Source organism: Neovison vison, chromosome 1 (genome assembly GCF_020171115.1).
Source record: "Neovison vison isolate M4711 chromosome 1, ASM_NN_V1, whole genome shotgun sequence".
NCBI lineage: Eukaryota > Metazoa > Chordata > Mammalia > Carnivora > Mustelidae > Neogale > Neogale vison.
In genome coordinates, this window is record NC_058091.1 from 251,811,262 (window position 1) to 251,837,138 (window position 25,877).

The window sequence follows — 25,877 nt, forward strand, 5'->3', positions numbered from 1 at the left end:
CCTTGGGTTTTAGATGGCTTCCTTCTTACTATTTACTTATATGGCTTGTTGTCCCTGCATACACTGGTTGAAAGTAAGTTCTTTGGTGTCTCTTCTTATAAGGGCACTAATCCTCTTAACTTCACATAACCATAATTACCTCCCAAAGGAGGCAACTCTAAATACCAGTACATTGGGGATTAAGACTTCAGTGTATGAATTTTAATGGGGGTAGGGGAAGACATGTAGCTATTTAAATTTAAATCTTAATTAGAATTAAATTTAAAATTCAGTTTCTCAGTCCCATGAGGCCTGATGACACAACCCAGCCCATTGGAGTGTTCCTGTTGCCTCAAGGACTTTTAACCTTTTTGTGACTAGGTGTCTGGTGATGAATTTTTTCAGAATTAGTATACCTGAAAAGTCTATTTTATCTTTTAACTTTTTAATAACATTTTTAGTTTGGAATAGTTTAGATTTGTAAAAGTATTGAAAGATAGTATAGAGATATAACATTCACTCACTTTCTCCTAATGTTAACATCTCATGTAACCACAATACATTTGTCGGAACTGAAACATTAACATCGGTACATGACTTTTTTTTTTTTTTTAGATTTTATTTATTTATTTGACAGAGAGAGCACAAGTAGGCAGAGTGGCAGGCAGAGAGAGGGGGAGAAGCAGGCTCCCCACTGAGCAGAGAGCCCAACATGGGGCTCAATCCCAGGACCCTGGGATCATGACCAGGGCTGAAGACATGCCCAACTGACTGAGCCACTCGGGTGCCCCATGACAACTGCTACTTCTTTTTTTTTTTTTTTTAATGTCATCATTTTTTTTTTTCAAAGATTTTATTTATTTCTTTGACAGAGGTCACAAGTAGGCAGAGAGGCAGGCAGGGGGGGTGAGGAAGCAGGTTCCCCGCTGAGCAGAGAGCCCGATGCAGGACCCTGGGATCATAATCAGAGCCGAAGGCAGAGGCTTTAACCCACTGAACCACCCAGCTGAAGGCAGAGGCTTTAACCCACTGAGCCACTTCCTTTTTATTTACGTAGGCTGCACACCCATCATGGAGCCCAACCCAGGCTCAGACCCACGACCCTGAAATCAAGACCCGAGCTGAGACCAAGAGTTGTCTCCCAACTGACTCAAGTCACCCAGGCACCACTTTGGTACACAGCTATCAACTAAACTCTGTACTTCATTCAAATTTCACCAGTTTTTCTACTACTACCCCCCCTAAATATTCTTGGATCTAATCTGAGATACTTTATTACATTTAGTAGCCCTCATTTTTTAAGGATTTTTTGCTAGGTGTAGACATTTAGGTTGGTAATCTTTTTCTTTCAGAATTTTATAAGATTTTGCCTGACTGTCTTCTTGCCACCCCACCAGCTACCCCACTTCCTTTCACATATCACTTACAATCCTATCTCTTCACCACTCCTGCCATCATTCTTGTTGACTTTAATATCTGCTTATTAGACAGAACCATATGGAGTTGCAGTGTGTTGTTCCTAACAAGAAATCTGATTAATTCTTTTTTATCCCATCTGCATGTAACATGTCCTTTTTTCTCTGAATGATATTCAGGGTTTTTTTCCCCCTGTCTCTGGTTTGAAACAACTTGATTATGATGTGCTTTTAAAATTTATGATGCTGTTTCTTTTTTTTTTTTCCTTAAGATTTTATTTGACAGAGAGATCACAAGTAGAGAGACAGGCAGAGAGAGAGGGGGAAGCAGGCTCCCCACCGAGCAGAGAGCCTGATGCGGGGCTCGATCCTAGGATCCTGAGATCCTGACCTGAGCCAAAGGCAGAGGCTTAACCCACTGAGCCAACCAGGCGCCCCCTATGATGCTGTTTCTTATGCCCGTGCTTCCTAGAACATCTTGGATCAACAGATTTATAGTTTTTATCAAGTTTGGAATTTTCTGAGTCATTAATTCCTCAAAAATTTTTTTCTGTCCCTTGCCCCTCTATAGGGACCGTGGTTACCTGTGTATTAGGCCACCTAGAAATGGTCTCATAGTTCACTTTTTTTTTTTTCATTTTTGTGTGTGTTACATTTCAAGTGCTCAGTCGCCACATGTGACTACTGGCTGTCATATATGACCCCAGAGATGGAGAACATTTTTGTCATGTGGACACCTCCTTTGGCTAGCACTGCTCCTTTAAGAGAGAACCACGACTAATCCTGTCCCGCCTTAAGTGTTTACTTTGGACACCATGGGAAATCCAGATGTCCTGTGGCAGCTCTCATCACCTAGATTCTCAACCCCACCTGACTGTTATCTGGAGGGACTTTTTTTTTTTTTTTTAAGATTTTTAAAATTTTATTAATTTGACAGAGAGAGATCACAAGCAGGCAGAGAGGCAGGCAGAGAGAGAGGAGGAAGCAGGCTCCCCGCTGAGCAGAGAGCCCGATGTGGGGCTCGATCCTAGCACCCTGAGATCATGACCTGACCCGAAGGCAGCGGCCCAACCCACTGAGCCACCCAGGCGCCCCTGGAGGGACTTTTGTAAGCTAACTTGATCTTCCCATTCTCAAAATGACTTTCTCCCTTGGAACCTGTGTCTGTGATCAATAAAACCCCCGATGTTTTCAGCTGCTTGTGTGAAAGTTTCCTTCATCCGCTTGGTCTCGCTGAAAGATGGCTGTCCTCCAAAGATACTGTTTCTCTTTGCACTTCTCAAGTACTGGCTATTTCTTCTTCTTTACACCACAGTACTACTGACCTGGGGGTGGGGTAAGCAGCCTCTCATTTGTTTCCAGACTACTAGAAAAACCTAGTTTGAAACACAAACCACTGTGTTAGCCCTGCTACCCGCCCACTGAAGTCATCTACTATCCTCCTGGTCACGTGCCCCTTACCAGCTACACCACTTCCTGGCCATTCATTGAAAACTTTAACATAGCGCTTACTATCTTATCTCTTCACCACTCCTGCCATCATTCTTGGTGACTTTAATATCACCAAGGTATATTGTAGGTTCAGCCTAGAGTATGGCCTGTCCAATACGCTGGCCTCTCAGTTCCTTGACCTTTTGGCTATCCGCTCCCGTGGATCCTACCATCTCAGCCTTTCTCAAGTGGGGTTCTGAGAGAAAAGTAGGCCTAATGCCCAAGACATCCATTGTATGTAATGAATTAGCCTCTGTCCTTTGCATCTCGAATGGTGCCAGTTATGTGCGATCCTTGGGAGAAGAAAGAAAGAGCCGGTTCATTTTCTGTGTTCTCCGGTTCCAATTCAAGAACCCTGATTCCTCAACCCTGGTTCTGGTTGAGCCTGCCAATAATAACGGTGCCACTTCCAAGATCTCATTTTCAGATGTCCGTTCTCTGATCTCTGATCACCACCACCCATCTCCTCCAAGTCACTCCCTCTAATATCCTGACTCCAATAATCCTTCAGCCCCACTGGGATGTTTCAATTCTAGACTATCACCTTTTCATTGTCCATTACCCTGTCGTGGCCTCACTTTTTACCTAACTTAGATTTCACGGTTATCATATTAACCATTCCCTTGAATATTCTCTCAATTCATTTCTAATTTCTGTTGTACTCCCTGGTAAAAACTCTATTTTGGTTAAATCCAACCTTCTACCTACTTACTACGTGTCCTTACAAGCAGCACAACAGTGCTGACAGGCTCACAGTATATTTAAGACCACACAGCTCGAGTGGCCCCTCAGTACTGCTCAGCAATCATCATGTTTCCGTAGTCAGTTTATTCTTCTACTCTCCCAGAGACACTTTAATTTCTCCTCTGCTATCCTCAAACCTATGTATCCATCCTGACTCTGGAGTCACTGTTTTTTTGTTTTGATACAACAACTTTATTGGAATATGGTTCACATATTACATAGTTCACTAACTTAAAGTGTAATAATTCAGTGGTTTTTAGTGTATTCATAGTTGTACAGCTATCACCACTATCAATTTTATAGTATTTTCCAATAACTGAAAAAGAAACCTGTTCCCATTAGCAGTCACTCTCCATTCCCCTGCTAACCTCCAGCCCTAGACAAACCACTGATCTGCTTCTGTCTTTATGGGTTTTCCCATTCTGGGCACGTCATATAAATGGAATCATACTGTTTGGTCTTTTGTGACTGACTTTTTTCACTTAACGTATGTTTCCAAGGTTCATCCAGGCTGCTGTGTATATCAGTAATTCATTCCACCCCTTTTTTTAAAAAACAGATGCTATACCATTTTATACTTCCACCACGATATACTAGGATTCCAGTTTCTCCACATTCTTGGCAACAGTTGTTATTTTCTATGGGTTTGGGTTTTTTTTTTTTTTTTTTTTTTAAGATTTTATGTATTTATTTGACAGAGAGTGAGCGCACACACAAGCAGGGGGAGTAGCAGGTAGAGGGAGAGGGAGAATTAGCCTTCCTGCTGAGCAGAGAGCCCATATGTGGGGTTTGATCCCAGGGCCCTGGGGTCATGACCGAGCTTAAGACAGATGCCTCACCCAGGTGCCCCATGTTTTTTTTTAATTTTCTTCTAAATATCTTTTTCTTTTTCTCACCATACAGTACATCATTAGTTTTTTTTTTTTTTTTAACGATTTTATTTATTTGAGAGAGAGCGAGAGCGAGCATGAAAGGGGTGAGGGGCAGAGGGAGAAGCTGGCTCCCTGATGAGCAGAGGGCCCGATGTGGGACTTGATCCTGGAACTCCAGTATCATGACCTGAGCTGAAGGCAGTTGCTTAACCAACTGAGCCACCCAGGTGCCCACGTCATTAGTTTTTGATGTGGTGTTCCCAGATTTATTGTTTACCTATAACACCCATTATTTACCTATAGCATGCGCTCCTTAAGACCCATCACCAGGTTGTTGTAGGAATGTCTGGCTGTCTCATTTGGTGCAGCATGCAACTCTTGATCTTGGGGTTGTGAGTTTGAGCCCCAAGTTGTGTACAGAGATTACTCAAAATCTTTAAAAAAAGTTATTATAGCTACCCTATTGAATGTATAGTGGTATTTCATCATGGTTTTGATTTGCATTTTCCCTATGTCCAATGTTCTCAATCTTCTTTTTATATTTGTGTTCAACATTTATATATCACCTTTGGAGAAGTGTCGTAAGTTCTTTGCCCGTTTATTAATTGCAGGTCTCTTTGTTGTTGGATGTTAAGTGTTCTTTTTCTGTTGTGCTTGTTACATCCTTATCATATATATGATTTGCAATTATTTTCTTCCATTCTTTGTTGTCTTTTTCATTCTGTTGATGATATTCTTTGATGCCCAAAAGTTTTAAAGTTTGATGAAGTCCAGGTTATTTCTTTTGCTTTTTTTTTTGGTACTTGATGTCATACCAAAGACTCTCTTGTCAAATGCAAATCATGATGATTGATCTTTAAGTGTTTTGTAGTTTTTGCTCTTTACATTAGGTCTTTGATCCATTTTGAGCTAATATTTATATGTGGTATGGAGATAGTCATATGTGTATATGTGCATGCATGTTGTATGGTGTTATATCCATAACTCACCATTTTAACAATTTCTAGGTGCATAGTGGCATTAGATACATTCACATTGTTGGTTAGTTGTAGGATTTCTTTCATTTTTATTTTTATTTTTTAAAATTTTATTTATTTATTTGAGAGAGAATGCACACACGCATAAGTGTGAATGGGGGGGGGAGTAGGAGGGGGTAGAGGCAGACGGACAAGCAGACTCTGTGCTGAGCAGGGAGCCTGACACTGGCCTTGATCCCAAGACCTGAGCCAAAGGCAGATGCTTAACCAACTGAATCACCCAGGCACGTAGTTGTAGGATTTTTAAAATATATTTTGGATGTTAACCCCTTATCAGATAGATGATTTGCATATATTTTCTCTCATTCTGCAGGTTGTTTTTTTACTACTAATAGTGTCCTTGATGCACAGTAGTTTTGAATTTTGTAATTGTCCAGTTTATCTTTTTTTTCTTTCATTGCTTGTGCTTTTGGTGTCCTATCCAAAAAATCATTTCCAAATCCAGTGTCATAAGGCTTTCCCCCCTATGTTTTCTTCTGGGTGTTTTTAAATTGTAGCTTTTATTTTTGGGTCTTCTATCCACTTTTTGTTAGCTTTTGTACATCATGTAAGATGGGTCCAGCTTTCTTCATTTGCATGTGGATATCCAGTTTTCCTAGCATCATATGTTTGAATATATGTCTTAATATATGTTTAATATATGTCTTTATATTTTGGTTGGGTTTCATGTACAGCATACTTGGTCTTTCTATTTTTATACAAGCTTGCATCTTTTTTCCCTTAAACCAGTGTGGTGGTAGAACCATTAATATTTAACATGGTTATTGAAGTACTTTAATATTTACTATCTTTCAAAAAAATTTACTGTCTTTCAGATTTTTTTTTTGCATTGGTTTTTAGTTTTCTCCCCATCCTTGATTTAATTTTTGCATATGTAGGATGTTTGATCTATTGAAAAAGTCAAAAAAGTCAAATCTGTAGAGAAAGGTATACTTAAATTATATTGCTTCTCTATCCTATACTGCCTCATCCCTGTTGGTAATTAGTTTTATTTCTTGTTTATTCTCGTTGATGTTGCTTTAAAGGAAAATTAAGCCAGCACATGTTTTCTCAATTTTGCTTCTTTGTATGTGAAATGTAGTATGCCTATTTGCATTTTGTTCTTTTCTCTGTACAAAATATCCTATAAATTATTTTTTTTCATTTACTATCTTATATTTCTACAATGACCATCATTAAATTATTACTTGAATTTCTTTTCCTTTGGAGACATAGTAATTCATTTTTCTTTTTTGAGATGGTTTTGTCTGTCTTCAGTTTCTTTCATGAGTTTTATGAACTTAGATTTCACTTTTTCTTTTTTTTTTGTCCGTTTATGGCTTAAGTTTTTAGTTTCTGATTCTGAGTTTTTCTTAATCTCTGGATGCATCTTTGTAACTATTGGAATGTTACACTGATTTTCTTTTCTATGGTGGTTTTGGGGGCTGGGATAGTGTTCATAAGCTGAAATGTTTTTATTTGCCTTTTTGTTTGTAGTTGCATAGTTTGGAATTTCTTTTTTTATTTCTATCATTTACTGGGTATATGTCCTAGTTTAAAAGTTCTCCTTTTGTCTCTTCAGTGAAGTATAATTTGTTTTATGGATGATACTGTTCATGTTAGTGGGGTGTTAGGGTGGGTAGGATAGATTGACAGGTCTGCGTTTTGTTTTGTTTTGTTTTTTCCTGTAGGAGCCTTCATTTTTGTTTCTTTGTTCCTTCCTTTCCTTCTAGGAACCTGAAGGGCACCACTTCTTTTGTTTCTCTCCCTCTGTTCTAATAACACTGCATCTCTGTGGTTGTCACTTTTGGCTGCTCTCACTTTTAAGTACTTTATTGTAGCTAATTATGTGAAGTACCACATCTTGGACCTGTGCTTAGTGTTTAGCCTTAGTGTTGGACTTCCTAATCATTGGGGTGATTTTGTCTGTGCTTTAACTTTTTTAAATATCTTTTTCATGGAGTCTCCATTATTTTTCATGGAGGCTTTTAAGTGTCTCCTTACTCTGTTCTGTGTACCCAAAGACTTACAGCAGCAGTGGGAATTCTGTTGGAATTTGTTGTTTATTGCTTGCTGGTTATGTGAAGTTTATGGTTTGCCTTTTCTCATGCTGAAGACATTGGTCAGAAATGGTGGTTTTTTCTCACCTTTTAGTCTGGTGGTTTTTCCTGGAGGATTTGTGGAGAGATTCAGATTTAAGCAATTACCATTATCTTTCAGCTCTTTCATTTTCAGCCATTCTGTATCACTATATAATAGTTGAGTCTTTTATATAATAACCTTGTTAGATGATCTTATATTCACTGTATATTTTTATATTTTTCACTTTTTTGGCTCTTTGTTTTGGCATATCTTTTGGTACTTAGAAAGTATTTTTTGTGGTTGTTCTAGACATTGACTTTATATTAGTGCCTTTTATAATTTCTTCCTCTTTTTCTTATAGCATTTTATAATCTGTTTTGTCACTTGTAAATGGTGTTCTATGACTTCATTTATAGCCCATGCGGTATTTAGTGAACTTACTCTACTTTCCAGCTTTATCTCTTCTCATTTATTAGTTGGATAATTTTTACATTATTAAAATACATAATTATGTTTTTCTTACATTGTCATCTCTACTTTTGTTTTAATCTTAGGTCTAAAATTAGAAATACTAAATATTCACTCTCAGTTCTTTGCCAAATTTTCTCTAATAATAATTTCTCTAATTTTTAGTTTAATGGTGCTTATTATGTATTAGAATCATCAGGAAGACCTTGTAAGCAGTATTTCCTGAATTCTGTTTTTCTATTGTATTTCTATTGTTTTGATACCTGAAAGACTCCTTATGGGATCCAAAATTCTTGCTTACAATTTTCCCCCACTCGAGTTCTTTAAAAATGCTGCTTTTGTGGTTTTCGTTTCTTTGTTTTTGCTTTAGTATGTTGCATTTGAAAAGTCCAACTTTCCTTTTTCTGTGATTAGGCCTTTTAGTTAGTCTGAATGCTTTAAGAATTTCTTTATCTTTACGGTGCAATAGGTTTGATAGTATAGGTCTGAAAAATAGTTGTTCAGGGTCCATTTCCCCAGAAAAATGGTGGGTACTTTCAGTAAATAAATTCAGGGTTGTTTTGGGTAAATTTTTCTTTGATTATATATTTTTTTAAATTAAAGATTGTATTTACTTATTTATTTTAGAGAGAGAGTGGGAGTGTGAGCCTGAGCAAGGGGAGGGGCAGAAAGGGAGAGAGTGGGACAAGCATACTACATGCTGAGTCTAGAACCCCATATAAAGCAGGGCTTTATATCATGGTCTTGAGATCATGTCCTGAGCCAAAATCAAGAGTTGAATGCTTAAGCTTAACTGACTGAGCCACCTAGGTGCCCCTTTAATTATAGTTTTAATGTTAGTTTATTTCATTGTTCTGTTTTTTTCATCGGAGTTCCCAGTTATACATTTATTAGATGATCTTTTCCTGTATTCTGTTACAGCTACTTTCTCTCAGATCATTTTTATTGCTAGTTTCTCTCAGATCATTTTTATTCCTTTTCATGTTTCATTTTTTGTTTTGTTGATTTTTTTTTTTTATGTTCTTCAGTACCTTTATTGAATTTTGAGGCAAGGTATGGTTGGTGTTTTTGATTCTCTTTGTCATATAGAACTGTTAATTTACCCAGTTTTTCTTTTCCTTTATCACCCAGTGGCCATAGGGTGTCTCTTTTCTGTTTGCCTACTTCTATTGTTCTCCTCTATGAGTGTTGTTTCCTTGGGATTGATATAAGTTTAGTGGATATACCTTATTCATATTAGGGTCAGACTTTCTCTTTCTTGTTGTGATTTTGCCTATTCAAAATTGATGTTTATTTCTTGCTTGCAAGTTATTTGAAATTTGGAGTTATGCAGAAAATGCAGGTTGCATGCAGTTTTGTTTTATTTATCTGATTTTGGGGGGGGATTGTATATAAAATACAGAAATGTCTTAGCCTTACTATTTTGCATCTTATTTTAATCACTTATCTTGGAAATATTTTTATATGAGTATTTATAAATGAAAGTGTTTATTTGACAGACAGAGATCACAAGGAGGCAGAGGGGCAGGCAGGGAGAGAGGAAGGGAAGCATCACTTATCTTGGAAATATTTTTATATGAGTATTTATAAATGAAAGTGTTTATTTGACAGACAGAGATCACAAGGAGGCAGAGGGGCAGGCAGGGAGAGAGGAAGGGAAGCAGGTGATGTGGGGCTCGATCCCAGGACCCTGGGATCATGACCTGAGCCGAAGGCAGAGGCTTTAATCCATTAAGCCACCCAGGTGCCCCCCCCTCCTTTTTTTGAGGGCGGGGAGGGGCAGAGGGAGAGGGAGAGAGAGAGAGTCTTAAGCAGACTCCATGATCAGCATGGAACCTTTTGCTGGGTTTGATCTCATGACCCTGAGATCATGACCTGAGCTGACGTCAAGAGTCAGCTTTTGCTTCTCTCTCTACCTCTGCTGTTCCTTCTCCTTCTCCTGTCTTGCTCATGCTCTGTCTCTCAAATAAAATAAAACAAAATCTTAAGAAAAAAAAAAAAGGAGTCAGCCACTTAATTAACTGGGCCACCCAGGTGCCCCAAAAGTTATTCTTTTAGATGAAAACATGGTATTCTGAATGTACCATAATATATTTTACTGTGTTGTTATTCATGATCATAAGTCCATGCACTTAATACAATCTGTGATGTAATACTAGCTGCTTCTTAAAATTTCCAGTCTGTTTGGAGTGCCTGGGTGGCTCAGTTGGTTGGGTGTCCAATTCTTGGTTTCAGCTAAGGTCAGGATCTCAGAGTGGTGAGATTGAGCTCCGTGTTGCACTCTGCACTCAGTGGGGAGTCTGCTTGAGATTCTCTGTCTTCCTTTCCCTCTCCTACTCACTTGCTCTCTCTTTCTCTCTCTCAGTAAATAAATGTAATCTTTAAAAAACTATCCAGTCTGTCACAAACTATTTTAAAATACAGTAAAAAAGGATTACTAGAAAATGAAATTCAAAAAGATAAAATACGAGCCTGTATCTTTTATTATTATATACAACAAACATAAGATTTCATTTCAATAAATATAATCAGAACAAATACAACATAGGAAAACAGGAAAAAAATGGTACATGTTCCTTGAAATTGTGTTTATAAGCAATTTGACATAGAGAATGTCTATTTTACTGATAAATTTTTCTTTCCATAATTGTAACTAAACAAAGTTATGTGTGAAATAGTGAACTGTGTATTAAGCATCCATACATATCCTTTCAATGAACACTGTGTATATCAATATTTAAAGTTCTTATTTTGACAAATGAGCTTTCTTCTTGCTTAACAACTTGCTTAACATCTTGGGTTGATGACGATGCCATTGTCACAGGGGATATTGTTTACCTAAAGCCTATATTTTTAAAAAGATAAAATTCAGTTTGAAGAAATCAGTTTTACATTAAGGAATGGGAAGAAGAATTTTATTTTATTTTATTTTTTAATTTAAAGATTTAATTAACTAATTTATTTGACAGAGAGATCACAAGTAGGCAGAGAGGCAGGCAGAGAGAGAGGAGAAAGCAGGCTCCCTGCTGAGCAGAGAGCCCGATGTGGGGCTCCATCTCAGGACCCTGGGATCATGACCTGAGCCGAAGGCAGAGACTTTAACCCACTGAGTCACCCTGGCGCCCTGGAAGAAGAATTTTAAAGCAGTTTCAGTAAGATTGTAGTATTTTTATTCAAAACTAGCTTGAAAATGCTATACTTCAAAATCATCTTTGATCTCTGTTCCAGCAATTTTTTTCTGAAAAGTTAAATTTCAGTTACCTTATTATTATTTTTAAATTCAGTATAGTGAACATATAGTATTATATTAGTTTCAGGTATACAATACAGTGATTCAGCAATTTGATATGTTACTCAGTGCTCATCATGATATTGTACTTTTAATTTCCTTTACCTTTCACCCATCCCTTCATCCACCCCCTCTGGTAACCATTAGTTTGCTTTCTGTAGTTAAGAGTCTGTTTTGATTTGTCTCTTTTTTCTTTGTTTTGTTTCTTAAATTCCATGTATGAGTGAAACTGAATGGTATTTGTCTTCTTCCAACTGACTTACTTCACTTATCGTTTTACTTTGTAGATCTGTCTGTGTTGTTGCAAATGGCAAGATTTCATTCTTTTTTTTATGGCTGAGTGATATTCCATTGTTTATATATACCATATGTTTTTATTTTATTTTATAAAGATTTTATTTATTTATGTGACAGAAAGAGACACAGCAAGAGAGGAAACAGAAGCAGGGGAGTGGGACAGGGAGAAGCAGGCTTCCTGCCAAGCAGGGAGTCCAGTGTGGGGCTTGATCCCAGAACCCTGGGATCATGACCTGAGCTGAAGGTAGACTCTTTTTTTTTTAAATTATTTATTTATTAGACAGAGAGTGAGATCACAAGTAGGCAGAGAGTCAGAGAGAGAGGAGGAAGCAGGCTCCCTGCTGAGCAGAGAGCCCGATGTGGGGCTCCATCCCAGGACCCTGGGATCATGACCTGAGCCGAAGGCAGAGGCTTTAACCCACTGAGCCACCCAGGCGCCCCTGAAGGTAGACTCTTAATGAGTGAGCCACCCAGGTGCCCCATACCATATCTTTTTATCTATTCATCTATTAATGGCCACTTGGGTTGCTTCCATAATTACATTTTAATTATCCTTTGAGGAAAGAAATGGAATTTGGATCCACGAATTTAGATTTTTTTGTGTAATATGAAATTTGGAAAGTTCTATTAAATTTATAAAGTTTTGGATGATAATGTTTTGCAGATGTAAGTTTATCACCCATTTCACTGATGTTTATTTTAAAATTGTAGAACATCACAGTCTGTAGACTCTCTGTCCTTCTAATAATCTAACTTTAATTTCTGCCCTTTGATCTTACTTGTCATAAACATTCTTTCCTTGCATGGAAGTATTAAGTTCACTGAAAATACTGAACATATCAGAAAAATAAGTCTTGCTTTCTACTTTATTACCTTGTCCTAAAAAGTTCTAGAAACACTAAGCATTCATTTTATAATTTGGAATTCTCCACAGACCTTTCCCCTTTAATAAATCCTGTTATGGCAAGTAATAACAGTTATTTATGATACATTTACATATCACATAATAAAGTGATTATGCATCAAAAAATATTCTTGAATTGAATGCATTTGCCTTAGCTTTATGTAACTTACAATTTCTACTACGCACAGTATTTAGTTTGGCTGACAGTATTTTCAGTAATAGAAACTGTGTACTGAATAACTGTGCACAATCTTCTTAAATCTAGGATGTTTTTCCCATAGTTACTTCTGGCTATGTGATAGTTAAAAGTTTAATCCTTTATGTTTTTGTACAATTAAAAATTTAGTTAACATTTGTTGACAGTGAAAAATTTTTTGTATCATCCTGTTAATAACGCATTTCTTAAAATAATTGCTGTGTTGCCAATATCTGTGCATTTATGAAGCTACAGTGAAAAGAATATTGTTGGCTTTGTTTTACTAATTGTTCTTCCATATCATGGTGTGTTTCCTGAATGTGTCAGGCTATGTTGTTATTGAAATATGGTACTTGACTTACCTTCTTTGCCTCATACTCACCCAGCATTTCCAAGCTTTGCAATCTTCTGCTGATTTCCTGATAGTTTTATATACAGAAAATCCCTGAGTTTTGATAGCTTGACTATGGGTTTTTGAGTTTATGATGGTGTGAAGTGAGACACATTCAGTAGAAACTGAACTTCAAATTTTGAATTTTGATCTTTTTCTGGGATAGCAGTACATGATATGGTACTCTTTTGTGATACTGGGCAGTGGCAGTGAGCCACAGCTTTCAGTCAGCCACACAAGCATGAGCGTAAACAGCTGGTCCATTTACAACCATTCTTTACCCATAAATGCATTCTGTTTTTCACTTTCAGTACAGTATTCAGTAAATTATATGGGATGGTCAACACTTTATTATTAAAAAAAAGGGCTTGTGTTAGATGATTTTGCCCAACTATAGACCATTGTAAGTGTTCTGAGCTTCTTTAAGGTAGGTTAGGCTAAACTGTGATGTTTGGTACATTAGGAGTATTCAGTACATCTTCGTTTGTAATATTTTCAACTTGTAATGGCTAATCCTTCTGCAAATGACTAGTCTGCAGTTTTCATCATGGAAGTCTACTTACCATGTGCTTGGATGTTGTGGCAATGTCAAATTGCTGTATAAGTTTCTAAATGCTTATTCTCAGTTTCTTTGTTTATTTTATTTTATTTTTTTAAAAGATTTTATTTATATGAGAGAGAAAAAGAGTACAAGCAGGGGGAGTGGCAAAGGGAGAAAAAGAAGCAGTCTCCCCACAGAGCAGGGAGCTTGATGCAGCGCTGGATCCCAGGACTCTGGGATCATGACCTGTGCCGAAGGCACTTAACTGACCGAGCCACCAGGCACCCCTCTATCTTTATTTTGTTAGAGTAGTAACAGGCAGTGTGCTAATTTCCACTTATCTATAGATCATATTTTCTGTAGCATTGATTCAGGTTTTACAACAACAAAATATTCTACTTTGAGCATTATTGTTCACACATCTTTGTGCATGTGAGTGTATCTGTAGATTTAACTCCTAGAAGTGTTTTGCTGGGCAAAGATTATGTACATTAATGATTGCAGAGGTTATTGCCGATTTGCCCTCTAAACATATTGGATCCATTTTATCCTGTCAGTGGTATAAGAGTATTTGTTTCCCCACATAAAGTGTTTTATAAAACATTTTATTTTTGCTATTAATACAGGTTTTAAGAGTATATAACTGTTTTGATTTATGTCAAGCGTCTTTACATATACTTATTAGCCCTTTGTGTATTTTTCCCTATGGGGTATCTTATCATGGCCTTTACTTGTAGGAGGAGGTTAAATACTGGTCTTTTTACTGATTTGTAAGAGCTCTTTATAGATAAAGAAAATCAGCCCATTCTTTGTTTTCCCTAGTTCTGTTGCTTTTTAAGTACTGATTTAAAAATAGATTAATACAGGGGCACCTGGGTGGCTCAGTGGGTTAAAGCCTCTGCCTTCGGTGCAGGTCATGATCCCAGGGTCCTGGGATGGAGCCATGCATCAGGCTCTCCGCTCAGCGGGGAGCCTGCTTCCTCCTCTCTTTCTCTCCCTGATTCTCTGCCTATTTGTAGATCTCTGACTGTCAAATAAATAAATAAAATCTTAAAAAAAATAGATGAATACACACTGACTTTAAACATAGTTACTCATTTTTAAAAAAGATTTATTTATTTATTTGAGAGAGAGAGAAAGAGTGGTGGGGGGCAGGGGCAGAGAGAGAGAGGGAGAGACCATCTTAAGCAGACTCTCTGCTGAGTGCAGAGCCTGACACGGGGGTCGATCTCACCATCCTGAGGTCACAACCTGAGCTGAAACCAAGAGTCAGATGCTTAACTGACTGAGACATCCAGGCGCCCCCATAGTTACTCATTTTTTAAATCCTGAATCAAGCTTTTTCTGAACTTGAGTCCATGCATTATGCAAATGGCCAATTTTTACATGAGTGTCCATGTGACAAATAATAATGTCAATATATTATACATTTTAATTTTTATGATTTTTAGTTGTTCCAGATCTACATTTTTTTATTGTACTATAAAAGATCTTTTCAGCTGTTTTCTGTGAACATTTACAATAGCCACTGATTCTGCAAGAGGCTCAGTTATAGAAGAGGTAGAAAGAGTACTAATTTTAATAGTAGCCACCCTGATGGTATTTCTTGTTTTGCAACAGGAACCAAAGGAGGAGAATGGATTGCAGAAAATGAAGACAAAACAGTCGAATAGAACAAAGTGTTTGGCTAAAAGAAAAATTGCACGTATGTTTTTATTTTTGTGTTGAGAATGCTTTGAAAAGTGCAGCATAGAATTGACAGTGGTTTCTTCATTAAGAAGAGAGATTTCTTCATTAAGAAGATCTCTGAGTAAGGATGTATGTGCTTCCTATTTATTTTGGGATTCCATTAATCTTAGGATTCACCATTACCTACAACTTATACAGTTAACTTATTATTGGCAGAGGTTTGAAATTAGAATGTGAACTTCAGAGTTAGGCACACTTGGATTTTAAATCCTTCCTTTAGCCCTTACTATGTAGACTTAAGGCAAGTTAATGCTTTCAGCCAACCTCTGTTTTCTTATTTAATAAAATACAGATATAATGCTTAGTGGCTCAAATAATAGTACCAACTATAATGGTACTAGTTTTGTCATGTTAGAAAAACAACATTCAGCTGAGTAAATTTGAAGATTTAATTGGCTTTTATTAATGATTCATGAATTGGGCAACATTTCATGTAGTAAATAGAAAGGTGCTCCTGCGGAATTGTCCAAAATGAAAGGTTTTTATAGAAAGGAGGGTGGGGTGAGAAAATTATTAACAAAAAAAGAGAAAGAATTATTTTAGGCAAGACCATCTTTCTTTGCTGGGAAACATAGGGGTCTTATTAGGTGGATTACCTCATCTTCCTTTGGGATGGAGAGTTTATGTGATTATCTCATTGGTGCTTAATCAGAAAATTCCTGGTTGACAGGTTAAGACTTAAATTTCTGGGGAAATTTGAAACTGTAGCTAAGTTAGGTATTGAGCCCCGGTTTGGTGACTTGGCCTGGTCCAAGCAACGCTGTGTGGACCTGTGGTTTTCCTTTTAACGTCTGTTAAATTGTAAGGGAAAAAGTCTCTACTCTTAACACTTCAGCCTGGTCATCACATGTGTTGGGAGTTTTTTCCCCACACCAAGCAGTTCTCCAGTTTTTAGTCAGACACTGTTGAGTATCTCAGTTTAACCAATTCTGACATTGTCTGCCCAGAGATAGTATCAGATCCCACAGGATTCACTTTTTTTTTTTTTTTAAGATTTTATTTATTTGCTTTTCCGAGAGAGAGAGAGCGAGCGCGAGCACAGGCAGAGACAGAGAGAGAAGCAGGCTCCCCGCCGAGCAAGGAGCCCGATGCGGGACTTGATCCCAGGATGCTGGGATCATGACCCAAGCCGAAGGCAGCCGCTCAACCAACTGAGCCACCCAGGCATCCCAGGATTCACTTTTTTACAGCAACTGCAAGTCCAGGTCATTACCTGTACATCTGACTGACTGGCTATTCAGAGGTTTACATTACCCTCTCTTTGGGTTTGATTAATTGGTTAGAATGGCTCATAAAACTCAGGGAAACCATTTAATTACTAGATAACTGGTTCATTATAAAGAATATAACTCAGGAACAAGCAGATGGAAGAGATGTATAGGGCAAGATATGGTGGAAGGGCTGCAGAGCTTGCATCCCCTCTCCAAATGTGGGAGGAGTATCCCAGTATCTCCGCCAGCCTTTCCAGTATCTCCACCAAACTAGAAGCTCTCCAAACCCTGTAGTTTACAGATTTTTATGGAAGCTTTGTTATATAGACACGAGTGATTAAATCATTGGCCATTGGTGATTGATTCAAAGTCCAGCCAGCCCCTCTGTCTGTTCCCTCCAGGTTGGGGGACAGGGATGGATGTTCTTACCCTCTAAACCCACAGTTGGTTTCCTCATATTTAGGGGCTTTCCAAAAGTAAGTGCATTAACATAACTCTCAGGTATGGTTGAAAGGGTTTGTTACAGGGGCGCTTGGGTGGCTCAGTGGGTTAAAGCCTCTGCCTTCGGCTCGGGTCATGATCCCAGGGTTCTGGGATCGAGCCCCACATCGGGCTCTCTGCTCCGCAGGGAACCTGCTTTCTCCCCTCTCTCTCTCTGCCTGCCTCTCTGCCTACTTGTGATTTCTCTCTGTCAAATAAATAAAATCTTAAAAAAAAAAAAAAAAGAAAGGGTTTGTTACAAATGAGAAAAGATATCTTTATTGTTCTTTTCACTTAGTAAATTCTAAGGGATTTAGGAGCTCTGTGCCAGGAAACAAAGATCAGATATATATTTATTAGTTTAAGTCAGAAGAGCACAAAAATTTTTTGTTGTAGGCTTTGCTTTCTTTTTTTTTAACAAAAGTTTATTGCTTTCTTTTTTTGTTTTATTTGCTATATTTGCTTTCTTTTTTTACAAAAGTTTATTGAAGATAAGCAAGGTTTTATTTCACTATTAGTTTGATTTTCAGTGATGTAAGGTAGATTAACCACAGACAGTTCTTTGTTGTGAAATCATTGCTTTATGTCTAGAGGTAGCTGTCACTAGGTTAGATCTGTCGAATGTACTCAAGTTATTTTCAGTATTGAAAATTGTTGATAATAGTTATTTTTTGAGATGCAATTATCTTTATCAATTGGTAAATTTATGTCATCATAGGTGGACTATTGATAGTTGGTTATTCTGAATCTTTACAATCAAATTGGGTTTTACTTTTTTTTTTTTTTTTAAGATTTTATTTATTTACTTGACAGAGAGAGAGATCACGAGTAGGCAGAGAGGCAGGCAGAGAGAGGGAGAGGAGGAAGCAGGCTCCCTGCTGAGCAGAGAGCCCGATGCGAGACTCGATCCCAGGACCATGAGACCATGACCTGAGCCGAAGGCAGCGGCTTAACCCACTGAGCCACCCAGGCGCCCGGGTTTTACTTTTTTATTTAGTGGTGTCATGCTTATTTTTCTGGTCTGACGACCCTTTTTATCTTTTTTATATATTTTGACAACTTTTGTCTTTTACAATGACATTTCATGTAATTATTGGTGTTATTGAATTAAAATGTACAGTTTTAAATGCTGTTCGTTTGTTCCAGCTGTTTTGTCTTTTTTATTCTTTTTCTGTCCTCTTTTGTATTTGTTGAATATTATTTTGATTTCATTTTATTTCTATCATATCTTTTAAAATGTGTTTAGTGGTTGCCCTAGAGTTTCTAGTACACACATTTAATTAATCACAGTCACTTCAAATAATATTCTTTTGTTTCATGTGTAGTGTAGACTGTGTAACGGTATACTCCCCAATTTTTGTCTACTCTGCTTTGTGTTATATTTACCATACATTTTAATTTTGCACTTGTTATAGTACATAATACATTAATACTATTTTGGTTTAGATAGTTATCTTTTAGAGCATTGGAAATAAAAACTGAAGAATTCAGTGAGCTCCTGGGTGGCTCAGTGGGTTAGGCCTCTGCCTTCAGCTCAGGTCATGATCTCAGGGTCTTGGGATCGAGCCCCGCGTTGGGCTCTTTGCTCAGCAGGGGGGCCTGCTTCCCCCGCCCCCCGCCCCCTTTCTACTTGTGATCTTTGTCTATCAAACAAATAAATAAAATCTTTAAAAAAAACCAAACTAAAGAATTCAGTACTTTATTTTTCCCATCTCAAGGGCTGTTTATTGCTTTGTGTAGATCCCAGTTTTTCTTGGAAAGCTTCCTTTATCACTTTTATAATGTAGATCAGTTGCCAATTCTGTTTTTATTTGAAAAAGTCTTTATTTTTCCCATTTTTATGATAACTGTTGAGATATAACTCAGTTACCGTACAATTCTTTCATCATACAATACCTTCATTATTTAAAGTATACAGTGGGTTTTTAGTATATTAAGTGTTGTGCAGCTGTTGCCACAGTTTAATTCTAGAACATTTTCATCACCCTCAAAAGAAACCCTGTATGTTTACCAGTCATCTAAAGCCTTCATCCCACTCAGCCCTCAGCAACTCTGTATTAATTTTCTGTCTCTGTAGATTTGCCTATTCTGGACATTCCATGTATATGAAATCATAGAACATGTATCTTTTATGACTGGCTTCTGCTTAGTGTTTTCACATTGGCATCATCAGTACTTCATTCCTTTATTGCTAAGTAATATTGCATTATACTGCTGTGCTGCGTTTTGTTTATTCATCATTTGATGGACATTTAGATTGTTTCTACTCTGGCTATTACACCTAAAGTTGCTGTGAACATTTATGTGCAAGTTTTTGTGTGGACATGTTTTCATTTCTCTTGAGTGTATATCTAGCAGTAGAATTCCTGGGCCATATGGCAACTCAGTATTTAATTATTTGAGAAATTTCCAGACTGTTTTCTAAAGTAGATACCTGTTTTACATTTCTACCACCATTGTATGAGGGTTCTAGTTCCTTCTTTTTTTTTTTTTTTTTTCTGAAAAAGCATTTTTGGCTATTATAAAAGTTTATTTAACAAAAAAGCTCAATATGAAAATGCACACGATCTGATTTTTTTTTTTTTTTTTTTTTTTTGTTAGAGAGAGAGATACAGAGCGCAAGCACAGGCAGACAGAGTGGCAGGCTAGAGGCAGAGGGAGAAGCAGACTCCCTGCTGAGCAAGGAGCCCGATGTGGGACTCGATCCCAGGACGCTGGGATCATGACCCGAGCCGAAGGCAGTCGCTCAACCAACTGAGCCACCCAGGCTTTTGTAGTAAAACAGGTACTATGGAGAGGGGACATGTGGAAGCAGTTGATTCTTTTGATGAACATCCATTGTTTATACTCGTTCTAAGGCTTCTAACATGATGATACTATTTCCTCGTATTACCACCATTCCAATATTGTTCTGTTGCCCACTAGTTGCCATCGCCACACATTCATTTATCACAAGATCCATAAATGGATCGAACCCCCGCAATATTCCTTGAACATGTCTGCCACCATTTAATTTCAATGATAATTTCTTGTCCATAAATTTTTTCAGCTTGGGAGGATGAGGTTTGCTCATGGTGTCTACTTGGCGAGCTCAAAGATGCCTCCAAATGGAATTGAGGGTTCTAGTTCCTTCTAATCCTTGCCGTACTTACTTTACTTTTTTTTTTTTTTTAAATTATAGGCATTCTGCTGGGTATGAAATGGTATCTCATTGTGGTTTCGATTTACATTTCTCTAATGACTAATGGTGTTGATCATCTTTTTGTGTGCTTCTTTGCCATTTGTATATTTTCTTTGGGGAAAAGTTGATTGATATCCTTTGCTCATTAAAATTTTTTAAATTATAGGGTGCCTGGGTGGCTCTGTGGGTTAAGCCTCTGCGCTCGGCTCAGGTCATGATCTCAGGGTCCTGGGATGGAGGCCCGCATCGGGCTCTCTGCTTAGCAGGGAGCCTGCTTCCTCCTCTCTCTCTGCCTGCCTCTCTGCCTGCTTGTGATCTCGCTCTGTCAAATAAATAAATAAAATCTTAAAAAAAATTTTTTTTTAAGTTATAAAACTCTCATAAAACATACTGAAGAGAGAGGCCGATAGGGACTCGATCCCAGAATCCTGGGATCATGACCTCAGCTGAAGGCAGAGGCTTTAACCCACTGAGCCACCCAGGCGCCCCTCTCATAATATATTCTTATAACTGTCTGTATTTCTTTGGTATTAGCTGTGATGTCTCCTCTTTCACTGATGATATTATTTATTTGGGTCCTTTCTCTTTTCTTTTTGATAAATCTGGCCAGGGGTTTATCAGTCTTACTGAATAAGTCTTTCAAAGAACCAGCTCCTGGTTTTGTTGATCTCTTCTGCTGTTCTTTTGGTTTATGTTTCATTGATAACTGCTGTGATCTTTATTATTGTTCTTCTCCTTCTGTGTTTAAGCTTTATTTGCTCTTCTTTCATCAGCTCCTTTAGGTGTAGGGTTAGGTTGTGTATTTGAAATCTTTCTTGTTTCTTGAGAAAGACTTGTATTGCTCTATACTTCCCTCTTAGGACAACCTTTGCTGCATCCCAAAGATTTTGGAACAGTTGTGTTTTCTCTTTCTTTCTTTCTTTAAAGATTTTACTTATTTGATAGAAACACAGCAAGAGAAGGAACACAAGCAGGGGGAATGGGAGATGGAGTAGCAGGCTTCCTACTGAGCAGGGAGCCCAATGCGGGGCCCAATCGAAGGACCCTGGGATTATGACCTGAGCTGAAGGCAGACGCTTAATGACTGAGCCACCCAGGTGCCCAAGAACAGTTGTATTTTCATTTTCATTTGTTTCCATGAATTTTAAAAATTCTTCTTTAATTTCCTGGTTGACCCATTCATTCTTTAGTAGGATGCTCTTTAGCTTCCATGTATTTGAGTTCTTTCCAACTTTCCTTTTGTGACTGAGTTTGAGTTTCAAAGTATTGTGGTCCGAAAATATGCAGGGAATGATCCCAATCTTTTGGTATCAGTTGAGACTTGATTTGGTATCAGTTGAGACTTGATTTGTGAACCAGGATGTGATCTGTTCTGGAGAATGTTCCATGTGCACTAGAGAGGAATGGGTATTCTGTTGTTTTCGAGTATGTTCCAAATATATCTGTGAAGTCCATCTGGTCCAGTGTGTAATTTGAAGCCCTTATTTCCTTATTGATCTTTTGCTTAGATGATCTGTCCATTTCAGTGAGGGGGGTGTTAAAGGCCCCTACTATTATTGTATTATTGTCACATTGTGTTCTTTTGATTTTTGTTACTAATTGGCTGCTCCCATGTTAGGGGCATAAATATTTATAATTGTTAGATCTTGTTGGATAGACCTTTTAAGTATGATATAGTATCCTTCCTCATCTCTAATAGTCTGTGGCTTAAAATCTAATTTGTCTGATATAAGGATTGCCACTCCTGCTTTCTTTTGATGTCCACTAGCATGGTAAATGGTTTTCTTTCTTTTTTTTTTTTTTTAATATTTTATTTATTTATTTGACAGAGAGCTAGAGAGAGAGCACAAGTAAGCAGAGTGGCAGGGAGAGGGGGAGAGAGAGAAGCAGGCTCTCTGCTGAGCAGGGAACCTGATGCGGGGCTCAGTCCCAGGACCCTGGAATCATGACCTGAGCTGAAGGCAGCCGCTTAACCAGCTGAGCCACCCGGGCGCCCTGGTAAATGGTTTTCTATCCCCTTACATTAAATCTGGAGGTGTCTTTGGGTCTAAAATGAATCTCTTGGAGACAGCGTATCAATGGGTCTTGTTTTTTTATCCAGTATGATACCCTGTGTCTTTTGATTGGGGCATTTAGCCCATTTACATTTAGGGTAGCTATTGAAAGATATGAATTGTATTCCTGTGCCATTTGGTACATGTGCCAAAGGATGTGCCATTATATTGTCTGTAAGGTGACTATTGGACTATTGTAAGGTGGTCTATGTTTCTTTCAGGCTTTCTCTTTGCTTAGAGGACCCCTAACAATATTTCTTGTAGGGCTGGTTTAGTGATTGCAAATTCTTTTAGTTTTTGTCCTGGAAGCTTTTTATCTTTCCTGTTTTCAGTGATAGCCTAGCTGGATATAGTATTTTTTGCTGAATATTTTTCTCATTTAGCCCTGAGTATATTATGCCAGTCCTTTCTGGCCTGGCAGGTTTCTGTGGCAAGGTCTGCTGCCAATCTAATGTTTCTACCATTGTAGGTTACATATCTTTTGTCCCAAGCTGTTTTCAGGATTTTCCCTTTGTCTCTGAGATTTGTACGTTTTACTATTAGATGTGAAGGTGTTGACCTATTTTTATTGATTTTGAGGGGGGTTCTTTGTTCCTCCTGGATTTTGATGCCTATTTCCTTCCCCAGATTAGGGAAGTTCTCTGCTATAGTTTGCTCCAAAATACCTTCTGCCCCCCTCTCTCTTCTGGGATCCCAATTATTCTAATGTTTCTCCTAATGATATCACTTAATCTCTTGAATTCTCCCCTCGTAATCCAGTAGCTGTTTATCTCTTTTTTTCTCAGCTACTTTATTCTCCATTATTTGGTCTTCTATATCACTAATTCTCTCTTCTGCCTCATTTATCTTAAAAGTCGGAGCCTTCATTTTTTCTTTGCACCTCATTAATACCCTTTTTTATTTCAACTTGATTAGCTTTGTTTCTCCAGAAAGGGATTCTCTAGTATCTTCTATGTTTTTTTCCAAACCCAGCTAGTGTCTTTATAATTGTCATTTTGAACTCTAGGTCTGACGTCTTACTAATGTCCATGTTGATTAGGTTCCTGGCAGTCAGTACTGCCTCTTATTCTTTTTTGAGGTGAGTTTTTCCATTTTGTTATTTTGTCCAGAGAGGAATAGATGAATGAGAGAACAAAATGCTAAAAGGGTATCAATGACCCCAGAAAAATGTACACTAAACAAATCAGAAGAGACCTGAAACCAGGGGGACAGAAAGAAAGACAGAAATAAAATAAAAAAGAATATGATCATGCTGGTGAATAGAACAGAAGCACAGACTACATTTTGGTTGTATTTTGGTCTGTTAGAAGAAACTGCCTCCCAAAATTTTAAAGAAAGAAAAACATATATAAGGGTAATTACAACAAAGGGATGGTATAGGACTGCAAAGATGAAATTAAAAAGGATTTTAAAAAAGGAATTGATAAGAAGTTGATTGACAAAAAGAAAAAGGAAAAAAAAAAAAAAAAAGAGAATGTGATCAGGTGGATGAATAGAACAAAGCCATACACTAGATTTAGGGTATATTTTGGTCTATTAGAAGAAACTGCATCCCAAAATTTTAAAGAAAGAAAAATTTATGTGTATACAAAAAATAAGGTTATATACAATGAAGGGGTAAAATATCATTGTAAAAATGAAAATCAAAAAATTTTTTAAAAAGGGTTGAATAGATAAGAAGTTGGTTGAAAAAGGAAAGAAGAGTGGTGCCTGGGTGTCTCAGTTGTTAAGTGTCTGCCTTCAGCTCAGGTTGTGATCCCAGGGTCCTGGGATCAAGCCCTGTATCGGGCTCCCTGCTTAGTGGGAAGCCTGCTTCTCCCTCTCCCACTCCTCCTGCTTGTGTTCCCTCTCTTGTTGTCTTTCTCTCTGTCAAATAAATAAATAAATAAAATCTTAAAAAAAAAGAAGAAGAAAAATTCTTTAAAAAAACCCAAATAGAAAAAATTTTTTTAAAAATTTACTTTGAAAGACTAAAGAATCATGGGAAAAAACCATGAATTCTATATGCTGTATCCCCTAGCACTGGAGTTTTGCCCTTCTCATTGATCAGTAAAGTTGGTCTTGGCCTTATGTCCTTGCTGATCTTCTGGGGGAGGGCCCTGTTGGAGTGATTCTCAAATGTCTTTGCCCCAGGCGGAATTGCACCACCCTTGCCAGGGGCCACACTAAGTAATCTGCCTGGGTTTCCCTGAAGGCTTTCCCTACATCTTTAGGGGAGGAGAATGAAAATTGCGGTCTCCCAGTCTCTGGCCCTGGAGAAGCCAAGAGCTTGGGGTCCCGCTCCTCAGGGCACCCTCAGAGAAACGCAGTCAATCACTCCTGTCTCCCTGGTCTCCAGTCGCACTCTGTGCTCTCCTCACCTGTCACTGAGTGTTTCTGTGTCTGGCATTTAACCCTGTTTGGAGTCTCTAGACCCAGTAGATTTCTCAAGTGAGCTCCTGTGCCACTTGTACCAGGAGAAGAAGTCTCCCACTCCCACTTGAAGAGCAGTGGCCCAACTGTGCTGCAGATCACAGTTTATGGCAACCCTGCCCTGAGAGCTCACTCCTGGGCTCATTCTTTGTTGCTGGCTTCCCCAGTCAGATACCTGGTAGCTTTGCTGCACTCAGGCACCCTTAGTCTTTTTGTGACCCCAAGGGTCCTGAGACCACACTGTCCCAGCAAGGGTTCCACCCACCATAAAGCCACAAAGCAATGCCCCTCACTGGAGCAGACTTCTAAAAGTTGCGATTTTATACTCTGCTGCTCTATCACTGCTGATAGAGGCTTTCTCTCCCCACCCCCTGCAGTCTATCTTCCCATATATCGCCTCAGATTCATTTCTCTGCACTTCTCTGCACATCCTACCTTCCAGAAGGTGGTCGCTTTTCTGTTTGTAGGGTTGCTGCTATTCTTCTTTGATTTCCTATTGAGTCTGTAGGTGGTTTGATAACTATCTAGATGAATTCCTGGGACCAGATGAAATTTAGTAGGTCTCCTACTCCTCTGCCATCTTCCTAATAACCCGTCCTGGGGTGCGGGTAAATATATATATATATGTTTGCAGCAAAATTGAGGGGAAGATACTGTGATTTTTCCATTTACCCCATACTTCATACATGTATAGCTGCCTTCATCAGAGTGGAACACTTGTTACAATTGATGAACATGGATTGACATATTATATGTCAATAGTCCATAGTTTACATTGACATTCACTTTTGGTGTTATCCATTCTCTGGGTTTTGACAAATATATAATAATGTGTATCCATCATTATGGTATCATACATTTTCACTGTCCTAAAAAATCCCTTGTGCCCTCCCTATTTATCCTGCCCTCTGCTAATCTCTTATAACCACTGCTCTTTTTACTATCTCCACAGTGTTGCCTTTTCCAGAATGTCATATAAGTTGGAATCCTGCTATGAAGCCTTTTCTAGTTGGATTCTTTCACTTAATAGTATGTGTATAAGGGGGCATCTGGGTGGCTTAGTGGGTTAAAGCCTCTGCCTTCAGCTCAGGTCATGATCTCAGGG

At 38.1% G+C, this 25,877-nt stretch overlaps 2 protein-coding genes across 5 annotated transcripts in view; one reads left to right on the plus strand and one right to left on the minus strand.

The window, feature by feature from the left end:
• The window catches only part of UIMC1 (ubiquitin interaction motif containing 1), a 130,923-nt gene that overhangs the window by 29,899 nt on the left and 75,147 nt on the right, over positions 1-25,877 (plus strand). For all 4 annotated transcript variants that reach the window (XM_044228860.1, XM_044228886.1, XM_044228869.1 and 1 more), the window contains exon 3: positions 15,306-15,390. In XM_044228860.1, the coding sequence (XP_044084795.1) occupies positions 15,306-15,390 (85 nt within the window). The remainder of the gene's footprint in view (positions 1-15,305; positions 15,391-25,877) is intronic.
• Positions 19,824-20,253, minus strand: LOC122892416 (small nuclear ribonucleoprotein G-like). Its single transcript, XM_044228901.1, has one exon. The coding sequence runs from the start codon at positions 20,196-20,198 to the stop codon at positions 19,968-19,970; it is 231 nt and encodes a 76-aa protein (XP_044084836.1). The 5' UTR covers positions 20,199-20,253; the 3' UTR covers positions 19,824-19,967.